This window comes from Eulemur rufifrons, chromosome 10 (assembly GCF_041146395.1).
Source record: "Eulemur rufifrons isolate Redbay chromosome 10, OSU_ERuf_1, whole genome shotgun sequence".
Lineage (NCBI taxonomy): Eukaryota > Metazoa > Chordata > Mammalia > Primates > Lemuridae > Eulemur > Eulemur rufifrons.
Window position 1 is genome coordinate 31,501,280 of NC_090992.1, and position 17,910 is coordinate 31,519,189.

General features: G+C 44.6%; 1 protein-coding gene and 1 pseudogene across 2 annotated transcripts in view; one reads left to right on the forward strand and one right to left on the reverse strand.

Annotated features, from left to right (window-relative positions):
- Positions 1-17,910, forward strand: part of PDE6A (phosphodiesterase 6A) — a 60,868-nt gene that overhangs the window by 6,555 nt on the left and 36,403 nt on the right. Inside the window, exons 2-6 of one of the 2 annotated variants that reach the window (XM_069484377.1) lie at positions 1,288-1,440; positions 2,036-2,125; positions 2,980-3,120; positions 7,334-7,408; positions 14,610-14,674. In XM_069484377.1, the coding sequence (XP_069340478.1) occupies positions 1,288-1,440; positions 2,036-2,125; positions 2,980-3,120; positions 7,334-7,408; positions 14,610-14,674 (524 nt within the window). The remainder of the gene's footprint in view (positions 1-1,287; positions 1,441-2,035; positions 2,126-2,979; positions 3,121-7,333; positions 7,409-14,609; positions 14,675-17,910) is intronic. The other variant, XM_069484378.1, reaches the window with a different exon arrangement.
- On the reverse strand, positions 5,395-5,900 carry LOC138393217 (cytochrome b-c1 complex subunit 6, mitochondrial pseudogene; annotated as a pseudogene).

The following is a 17,910-nucleotide window of genomic DNA, read 5'->3' on the forward strand; positions in this document are numbered from 1 at the left end:
CCCACTCCAAAGATGCAGAGCATTACACTCGGAATTTCTGGTTGTGGAAAGATTCTGCAGACTTGGTTTTAGAAGAGCTCTGTGAATTGCCTCTGTGAAATATATTTCCACTCTCAGAACAGCATGAACTGTGCATGTTTGGGCTGGCCTATGTCCCAAGCAATGCTGACAGTCCAAAAACCTCACAGTGCTACCAGGAAACAGAAAGATGGATTCTTTTGATTTAAGACAACAATTCAGGCTCTGTTTCCTCATTCTGACCACATGGACTGCAGTACAGATGGCTTTGGGGAAGAGTGTGGGGTGGGTGTTCCTGTATTTTCCCAGAGCTTTGAGCCATGCCCTCATGGCCTGTGTTACTATTATTGATTCATCTGCGAGCTGGCCTGAGTCTTAGTAACCTGTATCCCCAGTGCTCAGCATAAGGCCCGACACACAGTGGGTCTTCCACTAAGATTTGTGGAATGGGGATATAGAGTGGGCTGGCTGTGTGGTGCTAGAACTGGATTATTTAAAAAGCTGAAAATAACAAATCATTACTTAATGACCTGGACCCAAGTCCCACCTTATTCAGGCTTCTCCAAGAGGCAGCAGAGCTGAGGCCAGGTTCTTCTTTTTTTTTTTTTTTTTTTTTTTAAAGAGATAGGGTCTTGCTTTTGGTCAGGCTGGTCTCAAACTCCTAAACTCAAGCAGTCCTCCCACTTTGGCCTCCCAGAGTGCAGGGATTACAGGCATGAGCCACTGCACCCGGTCCAAGAGGGCAGGTTCTGAAGTCACACACACAAGTAACATTAACCTTCTTGAGTTACTGTTCCCCCCTCTGTGAGTGGGCTACCAATGTTACCTATCTCAGAGGTTATGGGAAGGATTAAAATAAGATGATGCAGGTAAAGCCTGCTAGCAACTGTCACTGTCGTTCTCACTAAAGTCTCTTCCCCAGCTCCCTCTAGCTCTCACTCGAGTTTCTACTCCAGGCTTAGTGGTCAGCTCCTCAAGAAAGCCTTCTCTACATCTCCTCCCGCGGGCAAAGTCACCCCCTGCACTCCACCCCCGGGCCCTCACGGTGCATTGCACACATCTCCATAGCCCTCAGCGAGTTGCATGTTAGGCCTTCTTCTTCCACTGGATTTTGGAAGCTTCCATGGCAGAAATCATCTGATTGCCCTGCCCCTGCTGAAGGGGAGCGGATGGGAATGTCTTCATTCCCTTGTCAACAAGGGGCTTTGGGTTGTTGTATTGGCCTTGTCCTTTATTTGCCTACCCATGCTTGTCTCTGTCTTCCTTCAGGATGAGCATTTCTGTGACTTTGTGGACACTCTCACAGAGTACCAGACCAAGAATATCTTGGCTTCCCCCATCATGAATGGGAAGGACGTGGTGGCCATAATCATGGCTGTGAACAAAGTGGAAGGACCTCACTTCACCAACAGAGACGAAGAGGTGAGAATGCTTTGGAAACTAAAGCTGGCCACGCCAGCACATTCTCCTAGCTCAAGGAGTCCCCTGAGCCTTGCTGTTTGGCCTGGCCTCAGTTTCTCCATCTGTGAGACAGGGAATTCATCTGATGCTTTCTGAGGGAGGCAGGACAAAATGATGGTTACGATGTTGGGCTTTGAAATCAGAAATGGAGGGATCATTGTTCTGGCTCTGCCAATAGCTAGCTGTTTGACTTGGGCAAGTTACTTAACTTCTCTGAATCTCAGTTTTCTTATTTGTAAAATGGTGCTGATTTTCCAGTATCCACCTCACAGGGTACTTGTGATAATCATATAACATCAATAAATGACTTACCATGGTCAAATTCAAGAAATAGTAGCTATTTTTCATTAATTCACCCCATCAACTTTGATATTCTGTATTCTGTGTGTTTTACATTCATTATGGAACATTTTATGAGCCTGCGTCCTATGATCCATCTGCCAAAATTGCCTCTGATGAAGCTTTTAAAATATTCAGGCATTTGCTGATACTAGAAGCAGCCAGAGGAGAGAGTTTTCCTTCTCATCTGCTTCCCCTCATGCTGTTTGATTTTTAGATTCTTCTCAAGTACCTCAACTTTGCAAATCTAATCATGAAAGTGTACCACCTGAGTTACCTGCACAACTGCGAGACTCGACGTGGCCAGGTAAGGGGCTGGGCGCAGTGGACTGGACATGGCCTTCTTCTGATGCACTGATGTGGTCAGACAGCTTGGATTTGAATCTCTGCTCAGCCATAGACTAGCTCTAAGACCCTGAGCAGGTCACTAATCCCTCTATGCTTCGGTCTCTCCGTTTGAAAAATGGGGATAATTATGGTGCCACCCTGGAAAGATTGCCACAGTAGTGAGATAATGGATGTAGGGCACTGGTGCTCAGTTAGTGTTTGATGTTATTTTTTTTTTTTTTTTTTTGGAGACAGAGTCTCACTCTGTTGCCCAGGCTAGAGTGAGTGCCGTGGCGTCAGCCTAGCTCACAGCAACCTCAAACTCCTGAGCTCAAGCGATCCTCCTGTCTCAGCCTCCCGAGTAGCTGGGACTACAGGCATGCGCCACCATGCCCGGCTAATTTTTTCTATATATATTTTTAGCTGTCCATATAATTTCTTTCTATTTTTAGTAGAGATGGGGTCTGGCTCTTGCTCAGGCTGGTCTCGAACTCCTGAGCTCAAACGATCCACCCACCTCGGCCTCCCAGAGTGCTAGGATTACAGGCGTGAGCCACCGCGCCCGGCCGTTTGATGTTATTTTTATTAACAACCCATGAGATAAAGGAAACGGAAAGAGTTGGACCCAATGTAAGCTAGCCAGTTACTTTACCTCTCTGAGCCTCAGTTTCTTCATCTACAAAATGGGGATAATTATCCTGTGTATTTCTCTGGGTTATTATGAGGGTTAAATGAAATAAACTCTAGAGAACTTTACAGAATCGTTATTCTCTAGCTAAGGGAGCTGCTGCTTTGTGCCTCAAAATCTTTGAATATGTGTTTGTATTTCTTCAGATACTGCTGTGGTCTGGGAGCAAAGTCTTTGAAGAACTTACGGACATCGAGAGACAGTTCCACAAAGCTCTGTACACAGTCCGGGCCTTCCTCAACTGTGACAGATATTCTGTGGGTCTCTTAGACATGACCAAGCAGAAGGTGAGAAAATTTCAGGAACAGACTTTTTTTTTTTTTTTGAGACAGAGTCTCACTCTGTTGCCCGGGCTAGAGTGCCGTGGCGTCAGCCTAGCTCACAGCAACCTCAAACTCCTGGGCTCAAGCGACACTCCTGCCTCAGCCTCCCAAGAAGCTGGGACTACAGGCATGTGCTACAATGCCCGGCTAATTTTTTTATTTTTAGTAGAGATAGGGTCTCACTCTGCTGAGGCTGGTCCTGAGCTCAAGCGATCCTCCCGCCTTGGCCTCCCAGAGTGCTAGGATTACGGATGTGAGCCACCATGCCTGGCCAGGAACAGACATTTCTAAGAAAAGTTTAGATAGACACTGGATGGAGGCCAGAGTCTTGTCATGCATTCGGTTGCTCAGGGAAGAGGCTGGGTGGACTGGTTGTAAATGTTTTATGTAGGTCTTTACTGAAGAAAGTAGCACTGGCTTTTAAATGAGACATGTCAACCTAGGCCACAAGTGAGTAAAAACAACCTGTATTTTCCATAGTGGGTCACGAAAAAAAAAAAAAAATAGCATTCATGAGAAGTAGGCTGATGAGGTGGTAAAAGGCGAGTGACAAAGAAGTTTCTATATAGGTTGAAAGTCCAGAAGAAAGTTGCTAACTTCAGGAATTCTCAGAAAATGCACCGAAAGTTGGGTGTAAACCTTTGCCATGATTTTTCTAGCCCAGGCGATTGAGGTGGAGGCAGATAGATGCTGAGATCCGGTCCCTCACATGCTCAGGGCCAGATTTGGGGCCGATACAGCAGCTAAGGAGGCGGAGGTCAATGTGGCTCCCAGCGACATTTTTCAGCCATGTTTTCCCAAATCGACTCTCCCATTGCTCGTTCTTCTTTCTATGCCTTGTGTGGCTGACCATAAACTGTACACTTTAAATAGATGAATTATTGCATTGTATATGAATTAAATCTCAATTAAGCTGTTAAGGAAGAAAGGATGGGCCAGTCACAGTGCCTCACGTCTGTAATCCTAGCACTGTGGGAGGCCAAGGCATGAGGATTGCTTGAGGTCGGGATTTCGAGAGACCCTGTTTCCAAAAAAAAAAAGAAAAAAGAAAAGGAAAAGAAAGGAAGGAAGGAAGGAGGGAGGGAGGGAGGGCAGGAGGGAAAGAGAGAGAAGTTGTAGATATGTCCAGCTCTCCAACCAACCCCTTGTTTGACAACTTCTATTCTCCTTGGGACAATCTTCAGATCTACACAGTGCTTGGCTACATGAGGTGTCAGCTCAAAATCTTTGTTCTTCTTCTGGGCTCCTCTAGCATTTCCTTCCACTGTGTTTTTTTTTTTTTTTTTGAGACAGAGTCTCACTTTGTTGCCCAGGCTAGAGTGAGTGCCGTGGCGTCAGCCTAGCTCACAGCAACCTCAAACTCCTGGGCTTAAGCGATCCTTCTGCCTCAGCCTCCCGAGTAGCTGGGACTACAGGCATGCGCCACTATGCCCGGCTAATTTTTCTCTATATATATATTTTTAGTTGTCCGTATAATTTCTTTCTATTTTTAGTAGAGACGGGGTCTCGCTCTTGCTCAGGCTGGTCTCGAACTCCTGACCTTGAGCGATCCACCCGCCTCGGCCTCCCAGAGTGCTAGGATTACAGGCCTGAGCCACCGCGCCCGGCCCACTGTGTTTTTTATTTTTATTTTTTTTGGTTTTGCCCCACGTACCTTGCTATAGTTACCTGAGTACTTGTCTCCTTTGTGGGACAGTGAGCCCTTTCAGGGCACGAGCTGGGCCTTACTCATCTCTGTATGTCTAGCAGCAGGCTGTGGGGCTCAGGTAGGGCCCAGTTATATTTTCACCTAGAATTGAATTTCTTCCTGTTGTCAGTAACCCAGAAAAAGCCCAACGGGGCAGAAGGGCAAGGTCATGGCATCTACATTTCATGTGGACTCCTTTCTGCTTCTTCTCTGGATGATATTAAAATAATCAAACCACCAAGACAAACATGTTCAAACAAGAGAGGAACAAGGTGGGGTTGGCATCCTACCCACAATATCCCAGCACTAACAGATCATTGTTTGTCCCTAAATAGTAACAGATGAATGAACAGAGAGGGCACTGGAGCATGGAGGCCTTCCATGCCAGGCCCAGACTTGGCCCAACACGAGCTTTGCTGCTCCACGTGCAAAGGAAACCAGAGAAGTAACAGAGAAGAGCCCACGTGGTGTTGGCTTCTCCTGAAGCTGGAAGACTGTGCAGCTCCTTTTCTGGATCTTTTTTTTTTTTTTTTTTTTTTTTTTTGCAGTTCCCAAAATTTTATTTAGATGGAATCCCTGCTAATTACATAGAAGCTACTTGCCTAAGCCAAAATCCATGAGGTTCATATGAACTTTTACACAAATTAAAAACAAATGGCATGTTCAAATCCATAAGGAAGTATCCTGATGCCCAGGTGATGAAGACTGAGGTAAATGAGTCTGCACATTCATTTCAAGCTGTTGAAGAGTTTGTGGGCCACGCAGTGGTCCCCTGCATGCAAGAAGTCAAAGAGCTCCTCTGTGCAATCCTCTTCTGTATGTGATCCGGGGGAGACACACGCTCATCACAGAGCTCTAGCCGCTCCCGGGCCTTTACACATTTCTCCAGCTGCTTGCATTGTTCTCTCACTATTGCTAGGGGATCCACTAATTCCTCCTCTTCCTCTTCCTCCTCCTTGGGATCTCTGGATCCGGTCAGCATCTTTTGTTTGTCCTCCAGACCCATGTCCAGCTACGGTTCTGGACTCAACACGAGTAGCAACAGCAGCACCTAATACACTTCAGGATCAAGAAGGACTCGACCTTTTCTGGCTCTTTTTCTCTTCTCTCGTGTTAAAGAAAAACTTTAGACAAAATAAATTTAACAGAGTTCATTAGAAGAAAGAACAATTCATGAGGGCGGGGCGCAGTGGCTCATGCCTATAATCTTAGCACTTTGGGAGGCCAAGGTGGGAGGATTGTTTGAGCTCAGGAGTTCGAGACAAAGCATGAGCAAGAGCGAGACCCCATCTCTACTAAAAAAAAAATAGAAGGAAATTAGCTGGAGAACTAAAAACATATAGGAAAAAAAAAAGAATTAGCCGGGCACGGTGGTGCATGCCTGTAGTCCCAGCTACTTGGGAGGCTGAGGCAGTAAGATTGCTCGAGCCCAGGAGTTTGAGGTTGCTGTGAGCTAGGCTAATGCCATGGCACTCTAGCCCAGGTAACAGAATAAGACTCTGTCTCAAAAAAAAAAAAGAACGATTCATGAGTCAGGCAGCACTCAGGACCAGAAAGGCTCAAAGCTCCACTCCACAGCGTAGATTCCTAAATTAGGTTTGGTTTGTTTATGTACTAAGTCAGGTTGCAGTTTGTTATGTAGGAACTGAAATTATTACACAGGGACTCAAAGTACAGAGATAGCCTCAGGCTAATGTTTCCTGCTTATCTTAGAGCTGTCAAATCTTTCTTTTGGGATCCCAGATGTGGGTCTCTCTGTCCATATTTAGTATCATTGTATCTTTTTTTCTTTCTTATATGGGAATTCTTTTCCTGATTACAGAATCAATGAAGTTTATTATGGAAACATTTCTAAATACATTACAGTCTCATTCCAATGACCCAGATAAAACCAGTTGTGAATGCTTTGTTGTGAATGTGTTCACAGCATTTTCTATATATAATTAGGCATCAGGGTCATGTGATATATTATTCTGGTCCCTCACATTTTTCACTCACCAGTATATCGCAGACATCTTTTCAATCCATACACAGGATGTATGGATATAACATCATTTTATTATATGTGCCATAATTGATTTAATAAGTGCCCTTTTATTGAACACTTAAGTTAGTTCTAATTTTTCATCTGACAAATGACACTGCAAGGGACATTATTTTAGCCAAACCTTTGATCACATGCTTGGCATGTTCTCAAGGTAAATTTCTTAGCCATGCAGGCCCTATCTTCCCTCTCATATCCAACAACTCATCTCCCACATTTTTGGCAAATGGCTAGACAGGCCCAACTCATCAGTGTTTTGAAGGGTAGATGTGATTATCCTCCAAGTCTAGTGAGTCTCATAGCCTTTCCAAACTCAGGTTTCACAGAGCTCTTCCCACCTTCCAAATTTCAGCAATAGATGACTCATACAGGTGGGACTTCTTTTCTTAATCTCTTTTTCTTAATCTACCTTCAAAACATGTAATTATTGTTTTTTTCACTCCTAGGAATTTTTTGATGTGTGGCCAGTTCTGATGGGTGAGGCTCCACCATACTCTGGTCCCAGGACTCCGGATGGAAGGGTAGGTCTCTCTCAGGCCTTTATTAAATTATCAAATGTTTAATGAATTCAAATACAAGACATGGTAGACCCTGCCAAAGAACACTTCTTTATCACATCGGTATTTATCTTCTCTGGGTTGGGTTGTCTCCCTTGAAGTTAGAGTAATTCCTCATAACTACCAAGCCCTATCATTTGCAAAGGGGATTTTTTTCCTTCTTTCTTTCCTTCCTGCCTTCCTAGCTTTCTTTCTTTCTTTTTTTTCTAATCACTATAGCAAAGTGTGAAGTTTCACAGTACCCTGGTGGGGTATTCAAAGCAGGAATCAACATCCACATTTTACAGATGAAGAAAGAGCCCCAGGGAGGTCAAGCAACTTGCTCAAGGATTTGCCTAGCAGAGATTCAGAATCACAGACATGATGAGCTGGAAAGAACTTTCATATCTAGTCTATAATGTACAAAATTGGTAGCCAGAAGGCCAATTCCAGCTGGTAGATACACATGTTTGACTGCATAGGTTTTTACATTTTTCTTTTTTGTTTGTACTATAATATTTTTTGAATTAGTGGCTAACACTTAAAAATCAAGATATTTCGGCCGGGCGCGGTGGCTCACGCCTGTAATCCTAGCACTCTGGGAGGCCGAGGTGGGCGGATCATTTGAGCTCAGGAGTTCGAGACCAGCCTGAGCAAGAGCGAGACCCCATCTCTACTAAAAATAGAAAGAAATTATATGGCCAACTAAAAATCTATATAGAAAAAATTAGCCGGGCATGGTGGCGCATGCCTGTAGTCCCAGCTACTCGGGAGGCTGAGACAGGAGGATCGCTTGAGCTCAGGAGTTTGAGGTTGCTGTGAGCTAGGCTGACGCCACGGCACTCACTCTAGCCTGGGCAACAGAGAGAGACTCTGTCTCAAAAAAAAAAAAAAAAAAGATATTTCCCACAAATAACTGAACTCTCAATTTCTTTTGAAACACTGATTGATTAGTAAAACCTGGAGCCACAATCCAACACGGTAAATTTGATTGGAGCTGAGAACAGCTGCTTCCTTAGAATGTGGCCTGAGCTCTCTAGTTTGCATTTGAGTTTCTGCCGTCTGGTCTCACCCAGTTGCCTCACTTTAAAGATGCAGCATCATCACCTTTGAGATGCTGAAGTGGTACACGTGGGGGTGTGGACACCGTGCGGGGTAACAGACCTGGAAGTCAGAACCTGCAGAATGAGGGAGAGACCCTGGCTGAGGCCTCGAAGAACCAGTCAGCAGCAGGGTCATGCCCTGAAGTGAGTTTTAATCCAGTGATCTTGCCATAAGACTTTGCAGTCTGTGTGAAATAGTATTCAGTTTCTCCTAGGAGGCCAGATTCCACCCAGCGAAACTTTAACCCTGCCCAAAATAAAGGGCCTAGAGTGGGGGTGTGTGTGTGTTTGTGTGTGTGTGAGAATGATAAGACTTTAATTAGTGTTGATTCAAACTCTGTTCAAAATTATCACCTTTGCCTGTGAGCTTCATATACACCCCAGAAGAGATTTAAACTTTGGAATCTATTTTGTCTGCTGTGCTTTATCCAAAATGACCTTTGTAATTTGCTGCCATCCAATTTCAAATTACTCTTTTGCCCACACAATTTCATGATTTCATTTCAGAAGACTCCATCTTTAAGGATTCTATCATGTGCTGCTGTCATAAACTCTATTTGGGGACACTAAGCATCGGCCCAGAAAGGGCTGCCCATCATTCGGCCAATTCAAGAAGTTTTGGTTTCACGCAAGTGACTAGCACGGCCACGGTTAAGACTTTTCTTTCTCAAAACCCTTCCCCATCTCAGATGGGAGTCCCCAGTTCTGCACGAGTATGAGGCATTACGTTGGGACAGAAAAGGCCATGGTCCAGAAAACAAAGGACTTTGGTTTTGGTTAGGTGCTAACCAGTAGGGTGAGCTTGGTTAAATAACCCCTTGGGTTCTTGATTTTCTTATCTCTGAGGTGTTGTCGGTGAACTCATCACCAAAGTGAGTTCCAGGTCTAGGCCACAGCCATGAGAAAACCCTCCCTAGGCCTGAGCTGGGACCCAGATACAGCACGACAAGACTGACCAGAGGTAGATCTTCTGGAAAGAGCCTGGGATTGGAGGGAGAAAGCCCGAGTTCTGATCCCTGCTCCACCCGCTCGTTGTGTTGCCTTGGGAACTTCCCTCAGCCTCACCTTCCTCATCTGCAGTGCTGGGGTAATGCAGCTCGCCTGGCAGGGCCGTGGTCAGTAGAGCGAGTCACACACCGGCACACGGCAGACATCCAACATATAATCACGGCTACTCACGGTGAGCCCCGCTACCTGCCGGCACTCTACCCGGATTGCATTATTGACTCTCCTCAACACACTTAAGAAGGAGGTATCCTTATTTTACCCATTAGACGGTTGAAGAAACTGAGATTCAGAGAGGTCTAACCATTTGCACAAATGCAACCCAGGATGCTTCTCTCTTTGGTAACTGTGATTAAAATCATGCCTTTTAATGTTCCCTCTGCCTTCTATAATAACATCACTCTCACACTTTATCTGCCACATTCACATTAGAAATACAGCTTTTGTCTGGATTCCAACCAATTAACCTTCCCAGATCTTAGGTCTAAACCTCCCCAGTCGTAGCTACATCTCACTTCATCTCCTTTTAAAAATAAAACATATATGTGTTTTAACTATTTGAAAGTTATACAGGCCAATGAGGCTTCATGGAAAAAAATAGCAGTCATTTAAAAACTGGTATATTTCCATGGGCCATGATTTGGCCATGGCTGTATTTGTGGCTCTTTCAAAGCCGCTTGTGTTCTGCTGGCAGCTGCTCTAGTGGACCGTAACAAAGGTGCACTTGATGGTTCAGTTTTGACTTTCCAGAAGCTGGTGATTTTGTATATTTGTACATGAGTATAGCCCTTTTTTATTTTTTTGAGACCAAGTCTCACTCTGTCACCCTGGGTAGAGTGCAGTGGCATCATCGTAGCTCACTGCAACCTCAAACTCCTGGGCTCAAGCGGTCCTCCCACCTCAGCCTTCCAGAGTGCCAGGATGACAGGCGTGAGCCACCCAGCCCAGCCCATGAATATAGCCCTGCAGGCAACTTGACCGAGCCACAGTGTGTGGAAAACGCCCTCGTTACCTAAAGCACACTGATCTTTTTGTTACTTTTTGTGAAAGCAAATTGATTTTCCTGTAGGATTCAAATGGATAGCAAACATCCATTTCTAACCCGTCTAAAGTCTCGTGGGCACCCCTGGGTAGGGCGGCTGCCAAGCCCAGGAAGCCTGGAGCTTGCCTGGGAGTGCAGTGAGCAGCACAGGCCCGAGGACTAAGGCAAAGACACAAAGATGCTGGCAAGGTCCTGGAACTCTGCCCCCTCCCCTCCCAGGTGGAAACTTAGCTTTACCAAAGTCCCAGCGATAACATGGCCACCTTTGCTTTTTATAACTGCTTACAGGGTACAACTTCACAATTTAAAAATGTTTTTTAAGGCCGGGCACTGTGACTCAGAAAACTCATTACTTGAAGCTGAATTTGCTGGGAAAAAAATAAAAAGAAAGAAAATAAAAAGAAAAAACAAGAAAATTTGTTTAATTTATTGAAAAACTAATACATAAGCACAGTGAAAAGCTCACTCCATACAAACTCAAGCCTCTGTTCCTCCTGGTCAGCCTCCCTGCGGCAGCCACTGTTAGCAATCAGTTTTTCCAGAAACATCTACAGATATTCAGATATTCACAGAGATGTATGCATATTCCACCACCACCCTCCATGAATGTGGTGGTTCTATTTTGTGCCTTGTTTTTCCCACTTCACTGTATATCTTGGCAACTTTCCCTATCTGCACGGACACAGCAATCTTACTCTGGAAACACCCTCCTAATGATAGACATTAAATTGTCTCCAGGCTTTTTCAGGCCATCTGGCTGAGACCCCTGGACGGTTTTACCCACATTTAGGAGTATATCTCTAGGATCCATTACTACATGTGGGTCAAAGAATATGGATATTTTAATCCTGGAGAGATATTGCTAACTATCTAATTACAATCTTGAATCACAGCTGGGAGTTTGTTCCCTCTCCCATTGTCCTTAGAACCCCAAAGTTCCACAGTAGCTGCCTTGGCCAGAGGTTAGTGGAGGAGGAGGAGGACAGGAAGGGGAGTAAGAACAAAGAGAGGTGCAGGGTCTCCACTTACCCAACGCTGACTCCGTTAGTGCGGTTGTATGTGAGTAGTTGCCTTGCTTTGTTTGTGGAAAGGGATCTGCTACTTAACAGCAGCAACACTTACCACTGGTCTAATTTTACAGTTGGGGAAACTGAGGTCCAGAGAGCACACAGTAGAACCAAGACTAGAAGGAGTCTTCACTCTAGGTCTAGTGTTAGCACCCTTTCATTCATCGTGCCGTGGGCTTCATCTAATCTCCCTTTGGATGCTTCCTATTTTGGGGAGCTCACTATCCGTGGGGCAGCCAATGCCTCTGGCGCAGTCCTGGCTTCTGCCTACTGTTTAGCCAGAGTTTGCCTCCTGGAAGCGTTCAGTCACTGCAGCTGCCGCCAATGCTGGGCTTTGATCACCTATCAACCAAACGGCTTTCAGACACCCTTGACTGGATCAGAAATTCCTCTCTGTGGAGGTTCTGAGTCCGGAGGCTTGGGGTGGAGCCCAGGTATCTGCATTTAAACCTCTAGGGCAGGGCCAGGTGCAGTAGCACTCACCTGTAATCCTAGCTACTGGAGACTGAGATGGGAGGATCACTTGAGGGCAGGAGTTCAAGACCAGCCTGATGTTGCCGATCTAGAGTGCTGTGGCATCATCACAGCTCACTGCAACCTCAAACTCCTGGGCTCATGTGATCCTCCCACCTGAGCCTCCCAAAGTGCTAGGACTACAGGCATGAGCCCCTGCACCTGGGGCCTGTACCCCTTTGACTGACATCTCGCCTTTCCTTGTCTAATCCCCACCCCCAGCCTCTGGGAACCATCATTCTATTCTCTACTTCGGGCAGGAGTTCAAGACCAGCCTGAGCGAATAGCCAAAAAATAAAAAGTTAATAAAAAAAAAAATCCCTAGGGAGTTACTTCTCAAAATACCTGTAGTAAAAGAATGGTTTAATTTTCCAATCCATTTTGACTGATACTTTTCAAAGTATGATAAAGATATATTCCTAGAAAAATACAATTTTATAAAGACAGACAAAATATAAGCCCCTCTCCCTCTTAAAATAGACTCAACTCAGACCTAACCTCAGTGAAATTGTTATAAAAATTGCTAAAGGCTGACTCTGTTTTTATCTCATCATGAAATGATAACAATGAGTTTCAGACTGGCACCAGTCCAGGGCTCACACTCCCAGTGATCCTGTTCTAGGTGATAGTGATAAGACAGTAAAACACTATTTTAAGCTATCGATCTTAAGTGACACAGCAGAAAGAGCACAGAGCACTGAGCTGGGAGCTAAGGACCCAGGTTCTGATTCCGGCTCACTGTCTTGCTAGAAATAAGTCCTTTCCTCTCTCTGCCTCTGATTTCCCACTTGTGAAATACTTGCTAATCACACTTGGGCATACAGAGGACCTAAGGGTAAGGTAATGGAATTTTCCTGAACAGTTAGGTGAGTGGAGCCACCCAATATCCAACTGCATGCTAGGGAGTAAAGTAATTGGAGAGATCTACTTTAAGAGAATGGGAGTTTTAATGGTGCAAGGAGGTGGGAGGTATGGAAGAGGTGGAAGGTTAGTTTGGAGGCATGAGGCACAATTGAGAAGGTAGGTCTCAAGCAGTGACACAGCAAAGAGAGCAGCTGAGTGTTATGCGTGAAGAAGGGGGGTGCACGCTGCATGGGGTTGGCTGGTTTGACTGTGATTCAAAATGGGACGGGAGCCTCCTTTCCACCTCCCTCCTCCCTCGACTCTAGCCGCAGTCTTCATCTCTTCCTTCTTGCACTTGTCAAAGTCAAAATAAAAAGGTAGTGATGACTCTCTAAATTTAACATTTTACTCAGGAAGAAAAATTGCAATTTGGGGTACACACGCAAACCGGGTGGTCTCCGGTATGTCCAAAGAACAAAGAGAAGGCTGGAGGTTTTATTAAAAAGAGAAATGTTATGTATTGCCCCTTGAGAAAGTTCATTGGCACTAGTAGAGTTCTGGCGAGCTGGCAAGTTTCGACTGAGTAATGGCAGGAGGTAAAACTAGTCTTAGAGTTGCAGCAGGTCATTTCTACAACTATTAGATAAAACAGGTTTCAGGTTATAGCAGGCAGTTTCAGCACCCAGGCTTGCAGAGAATTACATTCTTAGAGCAATGTTACGTATCTTGAGTGCTTTTTTCCTCTGGCTTCTCAACTTTAGTTTGGTATGACAAGAATGACCCAATTTGTATGATCACATGCTCGACCTCCAGATCCCCTTTGAAAGCTTTCCATCCCTCTTCCCAGCCCCAGATCCCAGGCCCCTGCCTGGCCACTGTGAGTCGGCTCCAAGAAGGCACACTTAATCCTGAAAGTCAGCTGAGGGCTGGGAGGATAGGAAGGCAGTCCAGGCACACCCTTACAAGGAGTTATAGTCAGGCTTTCCTGCTTCCTGAAAACCATGGGACAAAACATGCACAACTATTAAATTATGTTACTGAAAGTTCAGCACCTGTCCCCAAGATTGCGTCAGAAGAACGAGGACAAGTGGTTTGAGGAGAAAGAAAGAGAAGTTTATTAATTTGCCAGCAAATGAGGAGGTTGACAGACTCCAATCTTAAAGTACCAACATCCTGCCTCTGAGCAGAAATACAGAGATTTTAAAGGGGAGGTTCAATCATAGTTGATGGTTTCTGATTCATTTCATCTTCGGCTAAGACAATCTCATGACGTCTCACCTGGACAATTCCCTTGAGCCACCTCCTATGGCACAAAGAACAAAGGACACTCCTCTGCCCCTCCCGACCAATGGCCTGTGCCAGGGATGTAGGCTTTATTTCTCAAAAAGGGTGAAGGGGGTTTTGAAGAGACAGAAACATTTTTACCCTTTTTCAGGCCATTCTCTCTGTTACAATTATATATCAATGACAAAATAAATAAATTAAAACAACAACAACAACAAAAACCACAGAGCATGTGATGGCAAAGAACGAGTTCAGTTTCAGGGGACATACTCTTGTTGAGCTTCTGTCTGACTGTTAAGGCACAATATTTTTTTTATCTCTTTTGCCAGGAAATTAACTTTTACAAGGTCATTGACTACATCCTGCATGGCAAAGAAGACATCAAAGTCATTCCGTAAGTTTCATCTGTCAAAAGGCAAAATAACAACAAATTTAGTTTGAAGATCTTAATTGGCTTTATTTGTGATTCTAGAATTGGGCAACACTTCATTCCATAAAATAGAATAAGTGTTCCATGAGCTGAGCAGAAGAGGCTGGCTTCACAGACAGAGAAGGGCCAAAGACAGTAGAAACAAAGAACAAAGAGCATCAGTCACTTCAAAGCTACTTTCTTGTAAGGCAGGGATGAGGAGACAGAATAGAAAAATAAATAACTGATTAATTAACATCAGGTTACTTCAAGCTACTTTTTTTTTTTTTTTGTATAAGGATTAAAGCAGAAGGAACTTCAGTATAATGCTAATTGAAGATTGAAACTGGCCTGTTTGGGAAACTGGCTTTTATCTCTCTCCCCTGATTTCTCAGGTCAGATAACAACTTAGCTTAGTTTTGGCCCAGTAGAACTTTAACATGGGTGACTCCATTTTGATTTTTTTTTTTTTCTACTCTTTTTTTTTTTTTTTTGGAGACAGAGTCTCACTCTGTTGCCCAGGCTAGAGTGAGTGCCGTGGCGTCAGCCTAGCTCACAGCAACCTCAAACTCCTGAGCCCAAGCGATCCTCCTGTCTCAGCCTCCTGAGTAGCTGGGACTACAGGCATGCACCACCATGCCCGGCTAATTTTTTCTATATACATTTTTAGCTGTCCATATAATTTCTTTCTATTTTTAGTAGAGATGGGGTCTCGCTTTTGCTGAGGCTGGTCTCGAACTCCTGAGCTCAAACGATCCACCCACTTCGGCCTCCCAGAGTGCTAGGATTACAGGCGTGAGCCACCACGCCCGGCCTCCATTTTGATTTTTAGCCTGATCTGTTAGGCCTAGTGCAGGAGTTTAGTCCAAAACAATGGCCTCCCATTATTTTTATTTAACACATCTCAAAGTGCACAAAATTTCAGGCACATCATCAACATCCAAAAGATACTCATCCCAAGGTCAACACTAACCAAACCCTACAAGGCTGCGCACTTGGGTAGAGGCAGAGAGAGCGGTAAGGAGGCCACGTGGAATGGTGGCGAGACTTGCATGGGCTGGGCGATGAGACCCCAGGAGGGGAAGAGACGTGATCAAAGCCCCACTGTGCCAGATTGTGAGTCAGGTGCTCTGAGTCCCAGCCCCACATCCAGTGGCCTGTCCGGGCCTCAGTTTCCCATGCATAGAATGAGATCAAATCAGGGCTATTCAACCATTGTCTGTGGAGCTACTTCTGGGGTCCATGAAGGGGCAAAGCAAAAACAAAGAAAGTGACAAAGAAAATGGCTCAGTCCCAAAGGAAAGCGTATTGTCTGAGGTCCTCTTCATATGTGACCAAGGAGGATAATGAAAAGAAAAAGAAAGACTGCTCTCAATCCTGCCTGTGAGTAGCTGGGACTCAAAGATCATTTTAAGTTTTGAACCATTGCAGACCTTTTTAATATAGGCTTGCCGTTCTTTGGTCAATAGAGCATTCGTAAAAATCTAGTTGCCTTCATACTTATCTGAATCCTCTCCACATGCCAAGAGCCACACCCATGGTTCTGTTTTGAGACACAGCTCTCCTTCCCAGCTTAATTGCAGACTCCGGGAGGCTGCAGTCAGGTTCTGTGGGAGAGCCACACCTTAGTCTTGGCTCCTTGAGCTATTCTGTGGAACAGAGGGATTTACTGTGCTGCCGCCTTAATCCTCAAATGGAGGATGTGATAGGCCATTGCTGATCCAACCCTGATCACCAAACCAAATTGCAATAATCCCCTTTCACTCAGGTAAACAAGTTCTCAGGTTTATCTGTCACCCCTGAGCATGAGAAGTTGCCTCAAGTCCATGAATTTCTGGGGTCTCCGTATTCCCTTTCATCACTGCTAGCCCAAGGGCTGATTCTCCGAATCTTTTCTAAGCTCATCTCTCCTTTTTTCTGTAACCTTGTCAAATGCATACTTGTCAACCATTCTGTTTTTTAACTCCTTTTCTAGAGCTACAGGTGTATTAAACTCATTATCTGTCTTTTAAATGATCACAGGTCATAGTTTCTCCCGATGTTTTGTCATTGCTTGACAAGCGTGACATCCTACTAACCTCTGGTGACACCCTCCTTGCTGCCTTCCACTCAGCCCCCAGCCTATCTTACCTATTTTGGGCTTTGTGTTATGCCGGCATCCCATTTCTGATACAAATTTTCTTTGTATCAGCCAGGGTAGGCTAGGCTATCCTGTGAAGACCCTAGTGGTGTAAACAACAAAGTTTTATTTTACCATCCACTGCGTGTGCATTGCCAGCTGGTGCGTGTGGTTGGGGGATAATGTGGGGATTGTCGCCAGTCACAGACCAAAGCTGATAGAGCAGCCACCGTTTTGAACTTTGTGAGATCGACTAATCTCGCCAGAGAGAAGAGAAAACATAGCAAAACAAATGTCCATCTGGAGGTGACATATTATCACTTCTACTCACATTTTTATTGGCCAAAGCTGGTCACAGGGCCACACTTTCTTTCAAGTGCATAGGGAATGCAACCTGCCCGTGTGTCTGGAAGGATGGACGGACAGCCAGAATATTTGCAAACACCTCTAATGGCTGCCACAGTATACGTCATCCAAACTAACAGAGGAAAAAATTAAATAGTAAATAAATGACTAATCAAACCAAAAGAAGGCAAAATAAAAGTTTACAAAGATCACAGAGGCCAAGCATGGTGGTGTGCATCTGTGGTCCCAGCTGCTCTGGAGGCTAAGGTGGGAGGATTGCTTGAGCCCAGGAGTTTGAGCCCAGCCTGGGCAACATAGAGAGACCCCATCTCTCTCTCTCTAAAAAAAAAAAAAAGAAGAAGAACATAGAGCAGGTAGAAAAAATAAAAAGTTTACATTTAAATCCAAATACATCAATAATTTTGAAAAATATAAATCAACAAGATATTATACATATAAATCAACAGTTAAATGACAAAGGTCGCCAGGCTGCATAAGAAAGAAATCTATCACCTTTCATTGATTCTAAGCACCGTTTTCTACTTCTTGACATTTCTGAAATAGAACTGTACAATTGTCGTCAGCCATAGCATTCATGATGTAATTGTCATTGGCCGCCTAAGTGTGAACTTGGTCGTAACCATTGTCAAAAGACAAAATTACAACAAATTTAAAGATCTCAATTGGCTTTATTTGCAATTCTAGAATTGGGCAACACTTCACTGCATAAAATAAAATAAGTAATGAGTTGAGTAGA